Source organism: Anser anser, assembly GCF_964211835.1.
Source record: "Anser anser genome assembly, chromosome: 20".
NCBI lineage: Eukaryota > Metazoa > Chordata > Aves > Anseriformes > Anatidae > Anser > Anser anser.
Genome location: NC_139741.1, coordinates 5,533,855 through 5,556,458, shown reverse-complemented (window position 1 = coordinate 5,556,458; position 22,604 = coordinate 5,533,855). Strand labels below are relative to the sequence as shown.

Genomic DNA, 22,604 nt, shown 5'->3' with positions numbered 1-22,604 from the left:
TGCCCCCCTGGTGACAAAGCGAGGGGCAAGCAGAGGCAGCTCCCTGCTCCTGCCTTCAGTCCGGGAGGCAGGAGGAGCCGGGGATGCAGCCCCGAGGGCACGGCCCTGCTCCCCCAAAGGTGCTGGAGGAGGCGAGGGAAAGCACAGGCTGACTGCTCCTCCCTAACAGGGGCAGCTGAGGTGCAACAGCAGCACTCACCCTTATTTCTGTGCAGGTGGCAGAGGTAAAGGCAGCAGTGGACCCCATTGGGGCACAGGAAGGATTGCAGGAAGAGCAGCTGCCATCAAGGTAGGCAACAGAACGTCTGCAAAGCAGTGCCTGCAGGGTCGGGGCTCCCCAGGCAGGCAGCAGCTCGTTCCCTTTATACACAGAGAAATCCCACTCTGGGGAAATCTCCGACTGCCTGGGGTCTGTGCTGCAGCAGCAGCATTGCACACTCAGCCCCCTACCAGAGGACAGGTACACAGTAGTTTAAACCAGGCAGCTCCTGCTCTTTGCAGGCTCCGAGACCAGGTGTTGAAGTGTTTGCTGCTGAGCCCCGCCGGTGACTGTTACCTGCCCAAGGTAAGAGGGGAACTGACCCTCAACCTACAAACTCCAGGCACCACCACACGTGCCGTCAAATCCAGCATTAGAGAAAACGCGTGGCCCATCACAGGCATCTGGTTGATGATGTCCTCACTGTCTCAGAGGAAAAAAATCAAGTGAGCACTCCCTGGCGGCTTCCCTCTCCCAGCAGACGGCTGCCTCTAGCCATGCTCTGCCCCTCCGTTCTCCCCCCTGCACTGGCCCAGGGCAGTACAAACCCTGCACGCAGCAGCAGCTGTGCAAACACCCCCAGCCTCCAGCTGGAGAGGGCTGGCGGAAGCTCTGCGCTCCCTTTCCGAAGTGCTGCAGAGGCAGATGCACGCCCGGTGCCCTCCGCGGCCCCGGAGCAGCACATACTGGCTGCCGGAGGACAGCTGCTGCTCTCCCAGCAGCGAGCCACGAGGCTGGTGTGGGAAAAGGACAAAGCTGCTGAGCCCACAGCAGGTGTGGGAGGCATGGCTGCGCTCTCAGAGCGGTTCCAGGCAGTCCCCTGGGGCGTGGAGAATGTTTGCATCGTGCTGTGCGGGGGAAACGTGGACCTGAGCTCCCCAGGGAAGTGAAATGAGACCAGAGCAGTGTCTCCAGCAGTGAGAGCCCGACTCCGAATTTGTACGGTCGGGTTTAGATGCGACTGAAAACAGATGGACAGCCCCAAAGGTCTGAAAGCTTCTGTGAAGGGCTAAGGAAGCTGGTGTTGGACTCTACAGCCCTGAATCACTGTTACAAAGCAAAGGGTCACTCCTGGGGACTTGGAAGCGAAGCACTGCTTGTTCTCCCCCACACCAGCCCTCCAGCTCTGGAAAAGACCTTCAGTGGGTTGCACTTTGCCACTACCCAGCTGCTACTTCGCCCTTCTTTCCCAGCGTCCTCAACAGCTTCCAACAAACTCCTTCGATAAAGCAAAATCCCCTCACCCACTGCCACGGCAGGGCAAGGACAGGCAAGAGCCCCAGAGGGCGAAGGGGTTCACAAAGAGGAGGGTGCTCGCAGCCTCCCATTCGGCCTCCACAGCCAGCCCCCACCAAGACACAGGGACTTCGACGTTTTTAAAAACGGTATTCATTACAATAAATATATGTAGCTGGAACCTGAACACCAGCTGTTGAGACAGCTGCCCCAGTACAGAGCCCAGCACCGACACGTCCAGGACATCAGCGCTGTCCTCACCGCGCGCAGGCTGAGGACAGCATGGGGAGAGCTAAGGCACTGGCTGCGTCAGCCGCGCTGCCCGGCGGCTCATTCCATTTCCACCTCCTGCACGGGCAGCGCGCTCTCACTCCTCACCCAGGGCACGGGCTCCGGGACGTAGGGATCGTAAGTCCATTTGGGGAAAACCCGCTTGTAGAGGTTCAGCAGCACGGTGTCCTGGGACTTCAGCTGGCCGTCGAAGTGGCACTTCATGTGGCCGTGGGTACCTAGGCGGAGAGCAGGAGGCTGTTAGCTCGCGCTCCTGCCCAGAAAGGCCACGTCCTGCCCACAGCGAGAGAGAAACACAGCGCCCAACCTACCTAACGGCTCCTTGATGTGTCCCCGACGACCCCATTTTGTCCTCAGCTCCACTGGCTTAAACCACGTCACGTCCTCTGGAGATCAGAGCATGGAAGGAGGTAAGGAACAGGCTTTGCTACCCAAACACAGCCGCTCCCGCAGGAGCGGGAGTTCTGCTTCCGCGCCCCTTCTTCCCCCCGCGCAGAGACGGGCCGTACCTCTGTTAAAGAACATGTATCGCACCACAGCCGTCTTGGTAAAGATCTTGAAAGGGTGACCGCTGAGCACCAGCCGCTTGATGATGATTCTGTCGGGGTCCGCAGCCAGCAGGGAGCCCGTGGCGATGAGGTCGTGCATTCCTGCGAGGCAGACTCATCATCACACCGGGGCAGCACCACCAGACGTGCCTGCATCACCTCCCTCACCACAACCCCCTTCCCCAAATCGTTCCAGGCCCGGAGCAACCCCCCCAGCAGGAACAAAGGTGCCTGTGATAACGAGGAAGGAAATGAGTTAATCTGCTCAAACAGCACGAAGGCCAAGTCCCTTTCGAGCCATACTTTCTGAATACATGCATTCATGAGCAGGACACGCAGAAAGCCTGCGAGCATTTGTTTCCCAGACAGCAGCTCCTCAGCACGTCCTGACTTACCGTTACTTCTCTGTTTAAAAAGAAGCACTGAGGCAGGAGGGAAGGTGATGGGAGCATAGACAGTCACCACCAGGGCAGCATCCGGGCGCAGGAAACGCTCCAGCTTGTGCTTGTCAGCTAGGACAGAACAACAACGATCAAGTTCAGCCCAATGGCAGTCCTCAGAGCGCTGGGAAAGCCCATCAGGCTCTTCCCTGGCAGAAAAAAAAAAAACAGGCCCCGTGCAGTGCTTCTCTGCTGGTGCAGAGTATCGGAATGAAAGGGATCCTCTGAGCTCCCAGCTCGCTGCACGGAGCCTGCCACCACCTTGCCGGGACCAGAAAACCACGTTGCCCGAGCCCCCACTACTTAGTGCCTCCCCCGGAAGCCTCAGCGCCTAGGTGGGAGTCTTCAGAAGTTCCTTCAGCCAGGTTCAGACATCGTGGCTAAGACATCACAGGCTTCCTGCCCCAGGAACCCCGGCCCCGCTTCCCGGCACAGCCGCCCTCTCCCCAGCTGTCCCCCACAAACCTGAGGTGTGCTGGGAGAACAGGGGGGATGCTCGGAAGCGCCTGAACCCGCAGTGGAAGACGAGCTCCTCCTTGGCCCTCACCGGCTCGCTGCTGGTTGGATGCCGCCGCACCAGGAAATTCAGCACAGACATCTGCAGGAGAGGCAGCACCATGAGAGGCTGACGGCAGCGCTGCCAAACAACGGCCAGAGCAGAGAGCAACAAAAACTGCAGCAGTGACAAATTCCCTTGACAAAGGGCTCCCGGAATCAGCGGGACCGTACTCGGTCACCTTTTGCTCGTGAGGAAGCAGGGCAAAGAGGACTAGCGGCTTCCCTTCTCTGAAGCTCTCCATCACCCCGACAGGGACGTTGCAGACGTGAACCGTAACGTACCAGCCAACCTGCCAAGAGAGGATCACTTGTGAGTACTTCTTTCACTAGAAACGGTGTCTGGAGAACCACGGGGTTAGAGAGGGAAGCCAGGAGAACGTCCGCCATGCTTGTGGCGTCAGGCTAAGAGCCGCCTGGCTGAACAATCCGCGCAGCCACCTCCTGCCAAACCTCTCCTGCTAGGAGAAAGGGAAGGTGGTAGGGGAAGAGATGGAAATGTGACTGGTCAGCGAGAGAAAAGGGAGTTACCAAAGCTCCTTCGGCCTCCTCTTTCTCTATCTGCCTGAAGAGGTGCTTTCTGGTCCGGAAGAAGTCCTGGAACTGGAAAATCCTTGCGTAGTCCCGTGGGAGGTTTTCTTTGGGGTCCCACGGAGAAGTCCTGAAGCTCTTGAGCCCTCTGTACTTCTGGAACCTAAAGGACAGACAACAGGAAAGAAAACGCTTCACAAATCCACAACGACTCACGCTTTCAGAAAGGGCAAAGGGAGCAAAACAAGCGTTAGACGTTTTCACAGAAAAGATCTTAGCGCAGGGAGAGGTAGGCACAGCAGCCAAGTCATGAAACAACCCCCACAGAAGGCGATCACAGCACTGCAGAAGACAAATCTCTGCGCTCCTCGTGCACTGGGTGCTTGCTGAGAAGAGAAACCGAGTGGCTTCTCCAACCCACGCAACTGCTGAGATGCACACTGCAACCTGCCCTCGCATTCGGGCTCTGCCATCTCTCCCAGCTCAGGACAGGTTCTCTCTGCCTCGGGGAGCTGCACGCTGCCCCAACTAATGCCTCCCCTGGAAGCCTCAGAGCCTAAAGGTTCATCTTCACAAGTTCCTTCAGCCAGGTTCAGACATCACGGCTAAGACATCACAGGCTTCCTGCCCTGCCTCACCACCAGCGGCGGGCCCCTCGCAGCCCCTCTCCCAGCACGGCGCGCGGTTCCTTACCGGACTCTGGCAGGCACATCACGCGGCGTGTCCACCTCGTCCGGGAACATCTCATCCATTCTCTCCTGTTTGAATTTCTCCAGCATCTGCTCATCTTCCTCCACCTTCTCATCGTACTGGTCGTCCCGCATGCACTCGGACACGGTCACGGTCTCACACTCCTCCTCTGCGAGTTCCTCTTCCTCCGCGCTGCTCTCCCCCTCCTGGCACAGGACAGCACAGAGCCCGTGAGTCTGCACAGCCCCAAAACCTCCGTGTGTTTGCGTGAACCACGGCTACAACACAGTCCCTCGTTTTGGTAGCAAACAGGCCAAAGAAGCAACAGGATGCACGTGAGAGGTTTAACGATGGAAAGCCATGCAAGTCCTAGCTCAGTGCCGTGCCCTTTCCTGGAGAAAGCTGCAAGGACAGGACTGTACCAGGCTATCCTACGGCACCCAGATCAGCTCACAGAAGTACCTGGGAAGCTGCCTCTTCCATCATATCATCATCGATGTCATCATCAACGTCACCATCTTCATCACTGCCCTCTTCGTCATCCATGATCCACGCAGCCTGGTACTTGGACGTGCCTTTGGGGACCTTCACCTCCCTCCTGCTGGCCTTCTGAGAAGCTGTGGGATTCCCAGCAGCGGTTAGTACAGGAAGAATTCCCCTCTGCCTCAGCAGCACTTACATCACAACAGCCAAGACCACCTCCCGAGCCACCACTTCCCCGCACAGGATTTGTCAGGGCCTGAACAAGGCAGGTAGGATGTGACCCTGGTTTCTCTGCAGCTGCCCTCAGCCACCCCAGCGCCAGAAGGTTTCCAACAGCCCCTTTAACAGGGACAAGGGAAAAGCACGGAAATTCGGCTGCTACTCACCCTCCGCTTCCTGCAGCTCTTCTTCAGTCGGCCACGTCTGCTCCCCTTCCATGGGGTCAGGAACCACTTCTGACTGCAAAGACTCCTGCTTGCTCATATCCGCCTTCATCAGGAGCTTTACATCTTCCTCCATCTCATCGGTACCGTTCACAGAGTCCTCCTGAAGGGCAAAAGCGGAGTCCCTCGCTGTGAACAGGTCCAACTGAAGCTAGCCAGCAGTCTGAAACGAAGGCCTAACTCCTCCCACAACCCTCCCTGCCAAAAAATACCCCTGCTCTGACAAATAACAGCAGAAGCTCCCTTGGTTATGCTGTAACCTAACCGTCACTACGTGCTGTGCGCAGGGAAGCCTTAGCTCGCTGGCAGAACCGCACCTACCGGCTCTCTTCACACAACTCCCTCGTTCCCCCGCCCTTGACCACACCCCCCAAGTTGTCTTTTCTGGAGGAAAGTTTCAAAATGTTGTGTTTTAAGGGGCCCGGCAAAGCCCTGAGCTCCCACACACCTGCACATCCATGTCCTGCGTCTTCTTCCGCCCCTTAACCACTCGGGGGTTCAAAGAGAGGGGATCGGGGGGCGCATCCAGCTGGCTCATCTGGAAGTCTCCATGCCCCACAATATGCACCAGGCCGTTCACGTCCAGGGTCTGTCCCCGGACAAAGCCGGACACCTTCAAGGTCCCGACCTGGTCGCTCTCCTGACTGGGCACGAATTCGGCAGCGTAGGCAAGGAGGTGAGCCCGCCTGTCCCGAAAAGCAAGGTGCCGCTGCTTCTGCGTGGCGAGGTGCCTCAGCAGCAGCGAGGACTCCTGCTCTGTGTTCAGGGAAAAGAGCTTGGCCTCTGGAAACCGCTTCTCGATGACTTTGGAAAGTTTCTTCTTGGCATCTATGCGCTTCTTCGGCGGCAAGTCAGTGCCCCCTGGCACGGCAAGAGCTACAGCACAGAGCAGAGGTCACCGTTAGATTTTTATACCCCTTTCGCCAAGCGTTAACAGTCTTGGATGTCTGCAACCCAAATAACCAAACAAGAGATGGACGCTACAAGCTACGAAGGCAGCTTCACCCATTCAAAAGAAAAAACAGGGCATAAAACTTGTCCTTGGATATAAAATTTTAAGATTTTTTAAAAGAGACCATGGAGAGGACGACTCAGGAACTAAACTCAGCAAGAAAGCATCTGAATCCTTTTGCTCTGCATGGCTGAACAACAACCACTGCACACCTACGGACACCGAGGACGCCCCTTTTATCTCTAGCACTGCCCTACCAGGATAATGACACAACGAGGCAGCAGAATATCAGCATTTACCTGACCTATACACAGAAACAGAGAAGCTGAAGACCTGGGGTCACCTATCACCATACGGAGTTTTAGCTTACTAAACAGTAAGCCCCCATCGAGCACCCCCTTGAACCTGTAGCCCGCTAGAAGCCGCTGATGTTTCTTACTCACCGTAACTGGGGAGCCCCTGTGCGAAGAGGCAGGAGAGGCAGTACTCCCCTGCGCTGTCCCAGCCATCCGCAGGATCCAAGATGAACAGGAGGGAGTCGGCAACTTTCGCTAGGTCTAAGACAGCGTGCAGATCCCCTGTGCGCAAAACACCTCCGTTAGCGGGGCTGCCGGGGGTACGGGGCCAAGAACTACCCAGACAGCGATGTTTCCTCACCTGTCTGTGCCGTCACAAACCGCCAGCGCTGCTTGAGCTGGGGGCAGAGGAGCGCAAAGCCCCCAGCCTTCCCCTCGTCCACGCGGAGAACAGCCGAGTCCTGGCTCTGCAGCAAGCAGAGGGCGTCGTGCGCTGCAGCCCTGCTGTGCAGTGGCACCACAACCACGAGGTGCGGGGGCCCATCCCTGCTGCCCAAACTCCGCTTCTCCGCCAGCACCTGTGGGCAGAGTTCCAAGAGTGTGAACCCCAGCGCTAGGAAGCTTTGGTCAGCCCTGTAACGCCTCGCTCGCCTCATTCTTCTCCTGACCCAGCCCCCGTTCTGCCCCACAGACCCCAAACGGCAGTAAAATCACAGACTCATTACGGTTGGAAAAGCCCTTCAAGATCACCTGGTCCAACCACCCCCCTACCACCACCATCACCCACTGAACCATGTCCCAAAGCACCACGTCCAGCCTCTCCTTGAACACCCCCAGGGATAAACCACATCCCTAAGCACCGCACCCACCCATTCCTTGAACACCCCGAGGGACGGTGACGCCACCACCTCCCTGGGCAACCCGTCCCAGTGCCTGACTGCTCTCTCTGAGAAGAAGTGTCTCCTCGTTTCCAACCTGAACCTCCCCTGGCGCAACTTGAGGCCGTTCCCTTTAATCCCAGCACCAGTCACCTGTGAGTTTTTACAGCAGAAAATTCCACTAACCCTGCACAATCCCATTTGAACACGCAAGATTTGGGGAATTTTCCGCTGCACAGCCACGGCTCTGGCGCCCAGCCCGGCCCTCCCCCCAGCCGCACACCCGGCCCCGCGACCCCCCCTCCCCCCAGCCCCTCACCGCCTCCTTGCGCTGCCGGCGGAGCTGCAGGGCCTGGTGCCGCCGGTCCGCCCTGCCCAGCTCGCGGCGCTGCCGGCGGCTCTGGGCCTTCACGGGGACTCTGCCTACGGAGGGGGAAAAAAAAAAAAAAAAAAGCGGTCAGGAAGCGGCTGAGGCGGCTCCGAGCCCGGCCGGGGCCCTCCCGGGGCCCTCCCGGCTCACCCGCGGCCCCGCGCCGCGCGGCCCGGTGGTGCCTGCCGCCCTTGTGCGCCTTGTTCTGCTGCTTCAGCGGCCCGGCCCGGTGCGCGCCCGCCATGCTGCCGCCCCGCCGCCGCTTCCGCCCGCCCCGCGTCACTTCCGGCGGCGGCCGTGACGTCGAAGGGAGGCAGGGGGAAGGAGGAGGAGGCGGTGCAAAATGGCGGCGCCGAGGGAGGGCGGTAGCGGGGGGGGGGGAGCGGCTCCTCCCCGACCCCTCTCCCGGCGCCCACAGCGCAATAAATGAGGCAGGAGGCCGGCCGCTCCTTCAGCAGTTTATTGGTGGAGGTGTCCGTACAGATCCCCGCGCCCCGCTGCCTTTTATTTTATTTTATTATTTTTTTTTTGACAGCGATTCTTGACAATCGGTTCTCACTAATAAACTTCTGACAGCCGACTCCTGACAAGCAGTTCTCAACAACCAGTTCTTACCAATCGATTCCCGCCGCTCCTTTCCCAGCCACAAAGCTCTGCTCCCAGCCCTGAGGCCCCATCAGCACCCGTCCCGCTGGCAAGGCGCACCGACCCCCGCGCGTCCCTCACAGCTCCAAGCGTTTCCCTGCCGTGCCCCCAAAATACCGCTGCTGCTGCTCCTTACAGGCACCATCAGGTCCGCAGTACCTCAGGAAGAAGCAGGAGAGCAAGAGGGTTAAACATTTACAACAGCGGCGCGATTGCCAGGAAGGATGAAGTCGGTAACCCAAGGGAGAGGCAGGGCGGCTGTAACGCCGTTCTCGCCTCAGCGACTGCCCAGAAGGGAGAAAGCGGCTCCTACAGGGCCCTCACCCGCCCCAGCACAAAGAAACCATCCCTTTTTTTCCTCCTGCAAAGAAATCGGCCCAGCAGTGGCAGCGTGAGGCTGTCAGCCACGGGCTGTTCTGTACAGATCCTTTTCTAAGATCAAGCTGGCTGCCTGAACCTTTTTAACTCAAAGCAACGTCCTACCTGACAGGGAAGAAGTCACAGAATTAAATAGAATGGTGAAAAACAAGCACTGTTTAAGCAGTAGTAATTAATTCTCCTTATATAGGTGTCTGCTGGCTGCAGGACAGCACACGGTCTCTCCCCGCCCTTGCCGGAGGCCGGCTGCCCACCAGCTGAGACAGCCCGTGGCACTGCCTCCAGAGCCAAAAGCAAAGAGAGCAGGACTCGAGGTAACCAGGACACTTCTGAATGGGGAAAAACAGTCCCACGAGTGATTTATCCCTCACTATTTAAGCAAGGCTAGGGAAAGGAGCAGTTTGAAACTCCTTCTGCCCAGGCTTCCCATCACAAAGCCAACTAAAAGCCTCCGCTCCCTGCAGAGACCAGGCCCGAGACAGCCAGCAACAGCCGTGGAGGCTGACACCTCTCCATCTCTGCAGCCCTTGGAGCTGCTTATCTGCACCATGGACTGGGCCCTCCACGCTTAGAAGCAAAATTCCCGCAAATCCATGCATGGTAAGCTTACAGGCATTTCACTGACCTGTGCCTGCCCAGTTCGGCAGGGCCCGCGGCACACAGGACCAAAAATCACACCCCGCTGAGCTGAGCGAGCAAGAGCAGAAGCCAGGCGCTACCTCGCTGCAGGGGGCTCCTTCAGGTTAAAACAAGCTATTCCTGGCAAAGCACAAACTCCCAAGAAAACAGAGCCACGTTTTGTATTCCTAGAGCTCGGCAAGCCCTCGTGGGGCAGGGGGCTCCTCGTCCACACGCCCTTAGCTCCCCTGCACTACCACAGCGCACGGTGCTGCGCACAAAGGCACCTGGCAGGCTGCTCAGCACCACCTGCCAACCCACCTCTCCCCCTCCGCGCTCTCTCCTCCAACAAAAAATGAGCTTTGCATCGCTCTAGCACAGAGCCCAGACAAGCTGCGCGACGGGGAGCACGGCTTACGGGCTGCTCTGCCACACGCCAGCTAGATCCCAGAAAGCAGCTGCATTGCAGGAAGGCTGTGCCTCGCGAGGGAAGCCGAGCTGTTCCCGTCCCTGCTCCCTAAAAACATCCTCACTGCTGCTTTCTGCTTGGGCCGACTCCGCTTTACACGTGGGCGAGGAAGGAGCGACAAGCCAGGGCAAGCTGGAGGCAAACCCCAGGCCTCAGTTTATAAAGGAAGACTGGTTGCAACTGGAAGGGCCAGTTTATTAGAGAAACCTCACATCGCAGAGAATTCACAACACAGTGGAGAGGGTCCGGGCCCGCTGAGGGGAAATCTTCTGCAGCAGCACAGGCCTACGTCCCCCAGCTCCAACCCCAGCGGGTGCCACGAAGGGAAGGGTTAACTGTAACACAGCTTACGGTTACAAGCAGCCTGAGAGAGCCAGTACTAAAGTCCCCAAAAAAGCCTCCCCGTTAGACAACAGTTAAAACGAAAATGGTTTAAAATGTTTAAAAGCTCCGTGTTCCTGGCTGCAGCACGATGGGGAGGCAAAGGGCTACAACACACGCAGTTCGCCGTGGGTCTCGGCACTCGAGCTGCTCTACCAGTGAAGGCCGGACGGGGGGGTCTTCTCGTCTTTGTTGCTTTCCAGAGAAAAGGGTGGGATTCGGACGTCAAAGTGGGAGCCATCAGGCCTCTCAAATCGAAAAGTACCCCTGCAAAACAACGGCAGAGATCACGCTGAGGCAAGGGAAAACGCAGCCAGTCGTCAGCAGCTAGGAGGTAAGAAACAAGCTCGTCCATATCCTGCAGAGGGACTCTGGGGCTGCATTTGCAAGGTCGGTTCAGCAGCGAGAACATCTCTGCCAAGATGACTCATTTATTGGAAGACTCCCGGGCAGTTTACATCACATCTCTAATACGCTTTTCCTGAATAAAGATGTCATGACTGGATCCTCCAGGAGGTAAGCGCACTCCAAGCATCTGCAGCAGTGTTTACCTCACACCCATCCCACAGGAGACAGAACCAACAGCGCTATTTTTACAAACGTGATTACAAATAAATTCAGACGCGTATTTCTTGGCAGAAGCTCCGCTAGTCGTCTGTGATAATACGAAATCTCAGTACAGATGCAACTTGCAACAGCTGCTACTTTGCATTTCAGAAAAGGGCACTGAAGAACTGAATCTGGCTGTCCCTGAACATGCAAGGGACTTGCCACATCCCTGGAAGCAGTCTCACTGCCCTGAAATGCACACCACTGCGCTGCAGAACATGGGCAAGAGGGCTGCGGAGAATAACAGGTCTTGCATCACGGAAAGCACACAACAGAAAACAAGACTTCAAGCTGAGCAGCTTCTGAACTTCAGAACCTTTATCTCCTTCCCTTCAGGGTGCATGCAGAGAGAGGGGGCAAAAAATCAAAACACTACATCTATTTCTATTCCCCAGGACATACGTTCAGGCAATTCAAAATGCGTAACGTGTCAAACACGGGCGTATCTGGTAGACAAAAAGCTGCTCTCACATTTTTCCCAACTCAAAGGCAGTTCCAAGGCAGCTTAACATCTGAAACAGATTTACTGAAAGCCAGAGAGACCTGTCACACAGCAGGCGAGAGGTGGCTGCACATTTCTTCTTCAGAGACAACACTAAATGCGCTAACCCAGCTGAAATGTAAAACAAGAGGAAATTGCCTTAACCCCCCAGCACAGCAGAGCAACACCTCAGGCTGAGCACTTTCCTACCTCCGCTTAGACAGGAGGGGACTTGGGTGCAAATTAAACTGAAGGCCTTAGCTGGAGTAACCCCACACGCTAATTCTTTGTGGTCACAGAACTGCACAGCTTCACTCAGGGACAGAATCAAAGCCCAGCAAAAGGGCAGGCCTCTCCGAAGAGGAGGAATCCTTGTGCACACACCTCTGCTGCCGAGGGAAACGCCAGCGTGAAGCCTCGTCCCTTGCACCAAGCACTAAAAGGGACAGAAGCTGAGTGTAGCTGAAGATGATGGAGAATTGCTTCATGTCTTTTCAGTCCAGTCCAGCACAGACCAGAGCAGGAGGAGGAGGAGGAGGAGTTAGCCTGGAGCCTCTCTTGGTGCAGAGAACCAAGAGATCACCTTACCACCAGCTGGGATTACTACTACCAAGAAGCCGCTCATACAAAGACCCCTTTTAATTACCACACGCGTCCCGTCCAGTCCGCTTCCGCCCACCTTTAAGCCACAACTCCAGACTGCAAACTCTGCATCGCAGCTCAGCGCTGTGGGGTCCTACACCTAAACCACTACCGCGGTAATAAGTGCTTCTTACCACATGTGGCCACTGGATGCCTGCAGGGAGACGTGACTGCTGTACTGAAACGCTGGCTGCTCTTTGGATAGAACTGGCTCCTGAGAAGACAAGAAGAGACCACTCTACATCAGCAACAGATCTTAAGATTCCTCCACAGACGGGCAGCAACAGGAAATTTACACAGCGAGAAGAAAAAGAGAATCGCAAATGTTCACACTGGCATTTGGCACCAGTTCCTCTTTTCTGTTTCTTAACACCTAAGCATCGCTCCCAGCTACGTGGCAGACAACCTGCCCGGTGAGTAGCACAGAATCAGGTATTATTCCAGTTTCCCCATTATCAGTCATTTAGGAGCATTCTGTAATACTCACCGTGAAGTTTCAGTTCACACAAACTAACAACAGATAAAAAGCTTACGTGATTTTTTTTTCCCACTGCCTGTTTTCTATTCCACATATTTCTTTTGCCTGCTAAGAAATTTACTGGCAAACCAATCCAAGCGAGAAGACTCCAGCAAAGAGCTCGCTTCCCAAAAGAAGCGGCACAATACCTACCCTTCCCACAACACCGCGGCCTCGCACTGTTTCTAAGGTGCCAGACAAGCTAAATATCCTCCAGTGCCGTTCTCGGAGCTGTACCACTTCACTGTCAAGGTTCTCCAAGCGAATACAGTAGCGCCACTGGACGGAAGAAAAATAGTTATTAACAACGAGAATCAGTTGCAAACAGTTGATAACCCACAGCCGATACTGGGAAACAGTTGCCAGGCAAGGGCGACTCTCCCTCAGAGCTTATCACACCGCAACGATGCCACAGCAAATAAACTCCTTCCCTTTAGCTGCTCCGCAAAACAAAAGGCACTTACCCAGTAGACATGGGAATTCTGGGCTTCCTGTCAAGAGAAACAAAAGACTTTAGCAGCTGCCCTTCAACGCTCGGTGCCAAAACCTCTTCAGCTGTCAGCACAGCACAAGCACGGGGGCTCTCGTTCCATGCCAGACTGACGCAGCCAACTCACATGAGCGCAGAGACAGCTGCTCTCCGAAGCGGTCCGGCAGTTACCGCCTGGCACTGGCTCTGCTCTAGACATGTAATCATGAGGTGGGAGGTTTGCAGGGATCTCATGACTAGGGAGGGTTGATCTCCATGTTAATTACGCACTTTCTACAGATCTAGAAACACCCGTTTCCTTGCTTTCAGGCACCTGTTTTTCTGACGAGGTTAGGACAAACGTCAGTTGGGCTCCACAGAAGCTGCAGTGCCACACCAGAACACTCGCCCGTCACAGCGCAGGCTCACAGCAGCTATACTCAGAAATCAAACTGCTGCTGTAATTCCCAGCCCTCCCGCTCAGAAGTCTATTGGAGCCTTATTATTTTGGGTGGCCCACGTGAAGATGCTACGCTATCGAGTGTGCGTGGTTATCAGCTAAATCCAGAGTCTTTAGCCAAACCCTCTAACCTGCATTAGGGACGGGAAACGGGTCAACACCCACAGACCTCACCACTGGGCAGGATAACGGCCTTGTTATCTGGGCAGATGGCCTCGGTGCCACCTTACGCACGTGCCCAGCTGCAACTGAGGCAGTAAAGGACCAGTTTACAAGTCTTCCTAAGTATCTTGCTAACAGCGTTCTGCAGAGAAGCCCAGAGTACTTCCCATCCTACAAATAACCAGAGAAAGCCAATCCACAGGAGCTGTTCTCCAAAATACTAACGACAAATATTTTCATATTCATACCTCTGCTGGACGTAATGACAAGGAAATTACAACTGGGATTACAAAGTACTTTCTCCAGTAAGCAGAAGGTGCCTTCAGCGAGTCAACAGCCCTTAGGAAAACATGCAAGCCCACGGAACTAACGCAGCAAGATGCAACACACACCTACCCTCATGCCCATATAGAAAGGGATGACCGTGACTCGGATGTTCTCTGTGGTTTCTCGGTGCACATCGGAGAGCTCTAACCAGGGGTGGTTCTTTTCCTGCCACGCACACAGCGTATCCCGTGCTACAAAAGGTGGAACTGTGGGGAAGGAAAGATCGGAGTTCGTAAGCATGTTGTAGCCAGGGTGCCCCCCACATCCCCAAGCAACTGCCTTCAGAGTTACAATTACTTAAAGGAGGCTTTACTGTGACAAAATCCAAGCCAGACCATGATTTTCACACTGTATCCAAGACAATGGCCTCTGGATAACTGTCACAAAACACCCCAAGCATGTGGCTGGCTCTGGGGATTTACCTCAGAGGACAGAAATTACCTTTTGTTTGGTCGTACATGAGAAACCTCTCAAAGAGCTCATGCTGGATGGGCACTTGATCGGTGGAGCTGTAGGGAAGGATATCTTCATGGCTTACGTAGTCTAAACCTGGAGAAGAAACCCCAAAAGCAGTTGAACTTCCAGCAAAGAGCAGCTCAGAAGTCCCCGACAGAGAAACAGATCCCACTAGCGAGAAGTTAATAAAAGGACTATAAGGACTTGGTAGCAGAAACCAATGTTGATACCATGACTGCAAGCAAGAAGGGAGGAAACCGGCCAGTAATAAACTCGGCAGCATTCTCCTGGGAGATTTCTCCATAGGATAAATTCTCTGATAAATACAAACTGGCTGCAAAGTCACTGAACAGTCAGTCACAGAAGGACTTTGGGCAGGAAATGCACATGATGAAAGATCTAGCTAGCAGTCCTGGTAATAAATAAAAATAAATAAAGCAGAATAGCTTGTATGCAACAAGGTTTGCATATGGGATTCGTGTATCACTAGCTCAGAGTATCTATGCCTTTGTCTGATCAGAGTCTGCCCAACTTCCATCTCTCCAAAAGGGCCTCACACATTTTAGTAATTCTGTTTTTTTCTAGCAGGGTCCTAAAGCACAGACAGGTCTACTACAGGAATGCCCTAAGTGCACCGCCGCTTCGCTGGTAGGAGTCGACTGCTCACGACTGTTTTGGGCTCACCTCATGACAACCCACATCTCCACAGAGGTTAGAGGCGCTTCTTACTCACCTGGTATGGCATAGAGGGCTCTGCTGTCATCGTGATTTGCCAGGAACGTCACTGCTTCTGTCTGTGATCTCTGAGACTGAGAAAAGAGAGGTTTAAGTCTTTCACAGAACGGATTGTTGAAGGTCAGTTTCCACTTATGCTTCAGTTTACTACTGTTCCTTCTACAGCATATAAGATTTGTTTTATGTAACCAATTCACCTCAGAACATTTCCACTTTCAAGTTCCTCCAGACTAATTTTTCTCTCAAACAAGTGGAAAACATTTTCAGTGCTGCAGCCCACGTTTATAACTACTTACGTGCACCAGAAAAGGAATGCCAACAGGATAAGGCAGTGAGGTTGGAAAGGGTAAACATTATCCAGAAAACAGTCACATGACACTCCAGAATATTTTTCTCAGGGAAATTACGACTTGAAAAACAAATTTGCCCTACAAGTTCCAAACGATCCCAGGACAAAGACCCAAGCTAGCCATCACAACCACTTGGATCTATGGCCAGCGATAGAAAAGCATTCGCATCAGAGAAGATATTTGAGTTTCAATACCACGATGACATTCGTTACTTACTATATGCGGACAATCCCGGGCATCTATGAGCACCTGGTAGTAAGTATGCGTTTTGCCCTTGACCTCCTTGGAACCATGGCCTGCCACGTTCTCACTCCTGAACGGAAAAGCAGAGCCCTGAGCTCAAGTGCACGCACCCTAACCCCTGCTTCAGCTGGGATTCGGAACGGGAGGGAGCTCACTTCGAGACGGCAGCAAGCCTTTGTTAACAGGACCAAGCACATTCATAAACAACAGTTTCTTAACATGCATTTTGCAGGCTGTAAGCATTCAGTTCTACCCGAATTAAGCTCGCTCATACAACGCTAGATGAGACGAGATGACAACCAGCGGTGTTTCTCACAGCACACCTCTTTTTTCAGACAACTCAGAAGTTCTTTCTGCTCAGCCCCGTGTCCTGGCTGGGGCAGGTATTTCTACTGCCCTCTTGTTCTCTCTCTGCTCACTCCTCACCCCTTTCCAAGTCCAAATGCACGCTCACTGGCACACCTCCAAAACAAGCCAGGGGAAAACGAATTGAAGAGAGCAGAGAAGCGAATAGTGACTCAAACAGAAGGATGAGCTTGGCCCAGGGGGCTGAAAGTGGAGGCAGGGGGGAGTTGGAAGGAAGGGAGCTGACAAATCCAACTCACTGGCAACCTATAAAGGAAGCAGCCTGTAATTTTAAACACAGGAGCAAGTTAAACTAAGCAAAGCAAAATTAAGTTTTGCTTTATTAAAAAGATGACGGGATGTTTTTTTCCATTTCTCTCTCTCACACACCCACACACTTCCTTCCTACTTTCATCCAGTCTCTAACAGAAAATTAATGCAATGTCTCTTATTTGAGCACCTCTCTTCCAGTTTATCTTCACACAAAACAGAACTGCACCACTGTCCTCAAAAAGCAGGAAACTTGCTAAGAAATGCAGCAGTATAATATAAATGTAGCAGTATAATAGCAAATAGACATGGAAGAATCCTTACTTTTCTGTGACAGGAGAAGCAACATCTCGATCATAGAGCCTGGCTTGCCAGGGAAACAGAACTATCCCTCGATAGCCAAACACGCTGTGAAGAAAGAGCTGAAAGGAACAAATAATTGCATTTGAATACACAGCTGGCTTCAACCAGCTTAGATACAATAAGAAACATGAACCCAAAAGCCCCTTTTCTGACAATATCTTAAGAAAAAATAAAAATCTGCTAATCGAGCTACCTCCGCTAACAAGAAACACTTACAAAAAACTAAATATGCTAGATGGAAATGCAGGGAGAATGACCAAAGCAGAAACAAAGAGGGAACGTAAAGAGTTTGGGACGAGAGAACAAATTCACGTCGTCTCTATCCCATAAAACTGAATGGCTACACCAGTAATAAAGTACTGGAACAGCCCAAGTGCAGAGAGGAGAGCAGGACAGAAGGGACTGCTCAGGAACACAAACAGATCTGCGAGTCGCACACGCACCAACGACAAGTTTAGTTGTTGTGTCTCACATTCAGCAACTGGTTCTTTTGCTGCTAAGGGGAGAAAACGCTTAAACAAAACCTGCAGAGCACATTATCTCTGCACGAGCGGCTCTGTCGTGGTGCAGATTCTTATCAACTTGCTACTGTCAGATGACTGACAAACTGCAGACACAGCAGGGACGAGGCATGCTGATCTGTGGAACCTCTGGCCTTCTACTACTACACTGCGGATCCCGCAGCTACCCGACGGCTGTGGAAGGAGCCTGGAGGGTCAGCGCCGCTCCCCCGGAGCACCCACCTGGCCCGTCTCGTATTTGCCATGCTGCTTCGGTGCCTCGAACACCCCCACTGTCTCCAGCACTTTGCCCTCGGGACGGTTCCTAGGAGCAGAGAGGCGGCTTGTCCCCAGCACCGCGCTGTGCAGGGCGCACAAAGAGCTGAGCCCCAGCCCCAAGCCTCCCGGAGGGCACTGTGCGCCCCTGCCAGAGCCCTGCTCCCCGGCCCTCCGCTCCCAGTACCACCCCCCAACCTTCATTTCCCACCTCGCCGCCCAGACACCCCCAGATCCCACCTTTCCCACCTGCCCTCCCCTCCAGGACCCTCCTAGATCCCTTCTTTCCCCCCTCACCCCCCAGGCACTGCCAGATCCCCCTTTTCCCACCTCACCCCCCCCCCCCAAGCCCCCTCTTTCCCACCTTGTCCCCACTCAGAGCCCCAAAACCCCTCCTTTCCCACCTCACCCCTCCCAGACTCCTCTTTTCCCACCTCACCCCTCCAGCCGCCCTCAGCACCCCCTCAGCATGCCCTACCCCAGGTCCCCCCCCATCTACTCCAGGCCCACCTCCCACAGTGACCCAGCACCCCAAAACCCCCTCAGCACCCCCTCAGCATCTCCCAACCCCCCTCAGCACCTCCCCAAAACCCCCCTCAGCACATCCCAAAACCCTTCAGTACCTCCCAACCCCCTCAGCACCCCCTAACACCCCCTCACAGCCCCCTCAGTGCCCCTCAACCCCCCTCTGCACCCCCCAAAGCCCCCCTCAGTACCCCCTCAATCCCCCTCAGCACCCCTCAATCCCCCTCAGCACCCCTCAATCCCCCTCAGCACCCCTCAATCCCCCTCAGCACCCCCCAAACCCCCTCGCAGTCCCTTCAGCACCCCCTCACCCCTGTCAGCGCCCCCCAACTCCCCTCACCACTCCTAAAACTCCCTCACAGCCCCCTCAGCACCCCCTAACTCCCCCCGGCACCCTCCTAAACCCCCTGACAGCCGCCTCAGCGACCCCCAATCCCCGTCAGCACCCCCAAAACCCCTCACAGCCCCCTCAGCGCTCTCTCACCCCCCTCAGCACCCCCTAAACCCCCCTCAGCACCCTCAACAGCACCTCACCCCCCCCAGCACCCCCAAAACCCCCTCAGCAACGCCCCCCCCCCAAGGCCTCACCGCGACGACAGGTGCCTCCGCGGCGGCAACGGCGGCAACAGCGGCAGGACGGCGGCGGCCGCCGTCCCTCCCCCGACTCCCAGAGGCGGCGCCCCGCGTCCCGGGAGCCGTTCCCTCAGCGGCTCCCACAGCGGCAGCCCCCGGGCCCGGCACCGGCCCAGCGCCGCCGCCACGTACCGCCGAGCCGCGCCGCCCGACATCCCGCCGCCGGCCCACAATGCACCGCGCGGCCCCCCCCGCCGCCGCCGCTCCCCCCTCCCTTCCCTTCCCGCCGAGGGGGCGCTCTAGCCCGCTCCTCTCTATGGTGCCCCGCGTCGCCTAGGTGACGGAGGCCGCGGGCCAAGATGGCGGACGCCGTCAGGGCCGGGCCGCGCCTGAGGGGAGCGGTGGAGGGAGAGGAGCTGGCCGGGCTCCCCGCCGCGCTGCGGGACGAGCTGCGGGACGCTGTGGGGTCTGAGGGTGCCCTGGTGCCCTTTAGCTTGCTGAGGAGGCTGCACGGCGGGCTGCGGGAGGCAGGTGGGCTGTGCCGGGCCCGCTCGGCCGGGCCGCGCCGCCGTTAATGTCCGTTAATGTCCGTTAATGTCCGTTAACCGCCCCCTCGTCCCGCCCGCAGGGTCGCCGCTGTTCCTCTACCAGCTCCTGGAAGGCAGCGAGATCGCCGTGCCCGAGGTGCCGGTGCAGCCGCGGGTAGGTGAGGGCAGGGCCGGGGGCGGGCTGGGGGCCCCCTCGTCCCGCGGCCCTGACGGGAGCTCTGCTCTGCCCCCAGAACCCCGAGCTGGTGGCGCGGCTGGAGCGGATCAAGGCAAGGCTGGCCAACGAGGAGTACCGGCGGATGACCCGCAATGTCACCGGCCAGGTGAGGGGCCTAGACAAGGATAGCTCCCCCACCATGCACCCCGAGAGGTCCGACCCCTCCTGCATTGCCTTCGATGCTCCTGAGGCAAAACCGAGGGGCCAGGAGAATGAAAATCCATCCGTCTTAAAGGCAAAAAAAACATCCTGCCCTGTCACACCCGTGTTGCCCACCAGTTCGTCTTCAAGCTGGTACTGGCGTGAAGAACAGGAGAAGTTTCTTAGCTTTCTAAACCTATGATGCTGTCACGTGTGTCTGTGCATTGCCGACTGCCCCATCGTGACTCATCCTCAAAAGCATGGCCAAAAACAACCCAACAGCCAAATGAATTTTCTTATAGAATGAATGCAGTGCAGAGGGGAGGGGGGCGGGGACCTAAGGAGCGCACGCTGTGAATACCTGGGAACAATAGGTGCGGTGCTGAGGCCAGACAGGCAGGACAGGGTTATGGGGAGTGTGGAATAGAAGGCACTGACTTTTTGAAGCAGCTCATCTTGCCAAAAGTTGTCAGGTTTTGATCTGGGAGACTAAGCGTCTTATGTAAATATTTTACTGTGAGCATTTGTGCTGCCATTTTCTGAACTGTTCTATGTTTGCTATAGTTTTGAAGTGAGGTCATTCGTGTCAAGGTAAAAACAGGGTTGAGTGAGATCTTTGTGAACAGTGACCGTTTTGACAAGCCCACGCTTGTCAGATGACAAGGTGAAATCCTCTAGGGTCTCTTAAAGACAGATCTTCAGACCCCACGTAAGAGATCTCCAAGAAATGCTTTGATTAAAAATTACCCCTTCTTGTTATCACCGAATCAGGCCACAAGCATAAATCCAGAAATCTCTGTGGAGGGCCCCGCGGGAGCTTCCCAAACTTCTGACTGGATCCGAGGGACAGGACAGGGTATTGGTATTGCTTTTATTCTGCAGTTAACGTTAAAATGCAACAGAATACAAGTTGTTTTAATCCCTTCTTTTAGGACATGAACCGAGGTGGGACCCTAGCCGACTTTGGGAGGCAAAGTGAGTGGCTGGCACCTGGCAGCGCGTACCGAGAGGCAGAGAAGTCAGTCAGGAAGCGTCGCGTCGCTAGCAGTTGGCCTCAGGCAGCCGTTCCCTCTCAGAGCAACAGCATCTCGCCGGGAGTTAATGCACAGAAGTGTTCCTCGAGTAAAAGAGCGGCCCATCTTACAAGTATTTCTGGGGGCACAAAGCGTGTGAATTCTCGAGCCTTCCCGTAGCCCAGCAGAGGCAGTCTCAGGCAGATTCACTCAGCAGTTTTACGGCTTGCCCCCCGCCCTGTTCCCCCAGCCTTACCTAAAAGCGATCCTCTTTTCCATTCTCTCCAGTTCGCTCCGTTAAAGCCGTGGTCATCACCGTCTTCAACTTCATCGTCACCGTGGTGGCCGCGTTTGCCTGCACGTACCTGGGCAGCCAGTACGTCTTCACGGAGACCGCGGCGGTGAGTGAGCCTGCTCGTGGGGCGCTCTGCACGGCCGGGCAGGAGCAGCAGACGCTCCCTGGCACCAAGCAGCAGCTTCACCGTTCACACGTGGTCACTTTTCTCTCTTTTTGCGTCCTCAGCGCGTCCTCTCAGCGGTAATCGTGGCCTCGGTGGTTGGCTTGGCGGAGCTGTATGTCATGGTGCGGACCCTCGAAGGGGACCTTGGGAAGCTGTAGCCACGCGCGTCCCCCTGAGCTGTGGTGCTTGTGCTGCGCTGGAGGCTTTGGCCCACCCCAGGAGGCATTTGTTTGGGGCAGGCTCATCTCGGCGTTGGCGTCTGGTGGACCTCGCTTCCCGCTCCTTAACGTTCCCGAAACGAATCATGGATTAAAAATCATGCAGCTGCAGAGCAGAAGAGGGAACGGCTGTGAGCTTTTACCACCCCAACACGGAGAGGAGCGTGAGCTGGTGCTGTTCCAGCTCTGTGAAGCCGCTGTGCTTTCGTTCTGCAAATAAACACCGTTGTGTTCTCAGCCTCCTTCCTGCCATGCGGCTCGCTGACTTGGCACGTCAAAGCCATCGCAGCCAGCCGCGAACCTTCCCTCTCCCTCCGCACCCTGCGTCGTGCTCTGTCTCCTGCAGGAAGCAGCGCCCTCGCTTTGCCCGGCCTCCCTGCTCCCACCCGCTCCCCCACGTGCTTTAAGGAGTGCGTTACTCACTCGTTATTCACTCGTGACCAGCGTGGCAGTACCACATTGGTGACGGGAGCTTTCCCCCCTCCTCGCAGATCTGTTCAGGACGACAGCACCTGGTGTGGCGGCGTTGGGGTTGACGCCCAGCTTGGCCTTGTCCCGAAAAGCTCAGCAAGCAGGCGTCCCCTCCACGTAGCTCGTACCGAGTCCTCACACGGGGAGAGGGTCGCCCCGGGGGCTGCCACAGCTCCTGACCCGTGGTCCTGCGGCTGGGGGGGTGCCAAAAGGAGCCTGGAGCCCCTGCAGGGGGGGAAGTACGGGGGGAAGCGGAGCAGCACCGTGCCCCGTGGCGGGGCGCCGCAGGCAGACAGGGCAGCGAGGGGCCTTTGCTCCGTGCCTGACCCACCAAAAGACGCCCGGCTTGTGTGGACAGGGAGGGAAAAAAGCCCCGTGAGGAGCCCGGGGGCTTCTCCGGTGCCGCTGAGCGCGGAGCGGAGCCCAGCGGGTGCCCCCAGGGCCCTGCGGTGAGGAGGGGGGCACGGCCAGACCCCGGGGGACGCAGACACCTGGCAGGCAGGCACCGAGCCAGGGCGGGACACGGCGATTAATGCTCTGATGGCAGCTAAGCCCCTCTGCGACCACGCTTTAATATCCGATACGGGGAGATCTGCCGGCACCTGCGAACGTGCCCGCGGATTAGGGGCGGCCGCGCCACAATCATCCGCGGATACTGCCTCAGATTAAGGTATTTCTCCAAAAGATTAGGCGGTATTAAGCCGGGGGGGGGGGGGGGGAAGCTGATGGGGGAGCTGGCCCCGCCACGGCCTCACCGGCATTTAGGATA

General features: G+C 56.0%; 4 protein-coding genes across 7 annotated transcripts; 2 read left to right on the top strand and 2 right to left on the bottom strand.

The window, feature by feature from the left end:
* Nucleotides 1–83: 83 nt before the first annotated feature.
* Nucleotides 84–1,740, top strand: SRR (serine racemase; the record flags this gene model as incomplete). Its single annotated transcript, XM_083806088.1, is given in 4 exon segments — nucleotides 84–131; nucleotides 502–539; nucleotides 541–653; nucleotides 656–1,740. Coding segments are annotated over 4 exon segments (693 nt in total). The 3' UTR covers nucleotides 1,150–1,740.
* TSR1 (TSR1 ribosome maturation factor) lies at nucleotides 1,633–10,119 on the bottom strand. The gene is made up of 15 exons (XM_083806692.1): nucleotides 8,123–10,119; nucleotides 7,922–8,025; nucleotides 7,086–7,302; nucleotides 6,872–7,006; nucleotides 5,925–6,352; nucleotides 5,420–5,579; nucleotides 5,013–5,167; nucleotides 4,554–4,756; nucleotides 3,861–4,023; nucleotides 3,512–3,622; nucleotides 3,240–3,372; nucleotides 2,730–2,846; nucleotides 2,296–2,436; nucleotides 2,098–2,172; nucleotides 1,633–2,004 (listed from the first exon to the last, which is right to left on the bottom strand). Exons 1-15 carry the CDS (start codon nucleotides 8,214–8,216, stop codon nucleotides 1,826–1,828), a joined length of 2,415 nt encoding a protein of 804 aa, XP_083662818.1. The 5' UTR covers nucleotides 8,217–10,119; the 3' UTR covers nucleotides 1,633–1,825.
* Nucleotides 10,120–10,256: 137 nt separating this feature from the next.
* On the bottom strand, nucleotides 10,257–19,013 carry POLDIP2 (DNA polymerase delta interacting protein 2). The gene is made up of 11 exons (XM_083806747.1): nucleotides 18,782–19,013; nucleotides 17,636–17,717; nucleotides 16,854–16,951; nucleotides 15,888–15,984; nucleotides 15,320–15,395; nucleotides 14,572–14,679; nucleotides 14,200–14,336; nucleotides 13,177–13,203; nucleotides 12,866–12,991; nucleotides 12,330–12,409; nucleotides 10,257–10,730 (listed from the first exon to the last, which is right to left on the bottom strand). The coding sequence occupies exons 1-11, from the start codon at nucleotides 18,979–18,981 to the stop codon at nucleotides 10,616–10,618; spliced, it is 1,146 nt and encodes a 381-aa protein (XP_083662873.1). The 5' UTR covers nucleotides 18,982–19,013; the 3' UTR covers nucleotides 10,257–10,615.
* Nucleotides 19,014–19,082: 69 nt separating this feature from the next.
* Nucleotides 19,083–21,604, top strand: VMA12 (vacuolar ATPase assembly factor VMA12). 4 transcript variants are annotated; one of them, XR_014574325.1, is made up of 7 exons: nucleotides 19,083–19,297; nucleotides 19,395–19,468; nucleotides 19,548–19,637; nucleotides 20,444–20,528; nucleotides 20,605–20,647; nucleotides 20,974–21,086; nucleotides 21,209–21,604. XR_014574325.1 is itself a non-coding variant. In XM_083806753.1 (6 exons), the coding sequence occupies exons 1-6, from the start codon at nucleotides 19,126–19,128 to the stop codon at nucleotides 21,302–21,304; spliced, it is 735 nt and encodes a 244-aa protein (XP_083662879.1). In that variant the 5' UTR covers nucleotides 19,083–19,125; the 3' UTR covers nucleotides 21,305–21,604. The 4 variants fall into 4 exon arrangements, 3 of the variants coding, with proteins under 3 accessions (XP_083662879.1, XP_083662878.1, XP_083662880.1); XM_083806753.1 differs by lacking the exon at nucleotides 20,444–20,528 and having other exon boundaries at nucleotides 20,605–20,794; XM_083806752.1 differs by lacking the exon at nucleotides 20,444–20,528 and having other exon boundaries at nucleotides 20,605–20,818.
* Nucleotides 21,605–22,604: the final 1,000 nt, after the last annotated feature.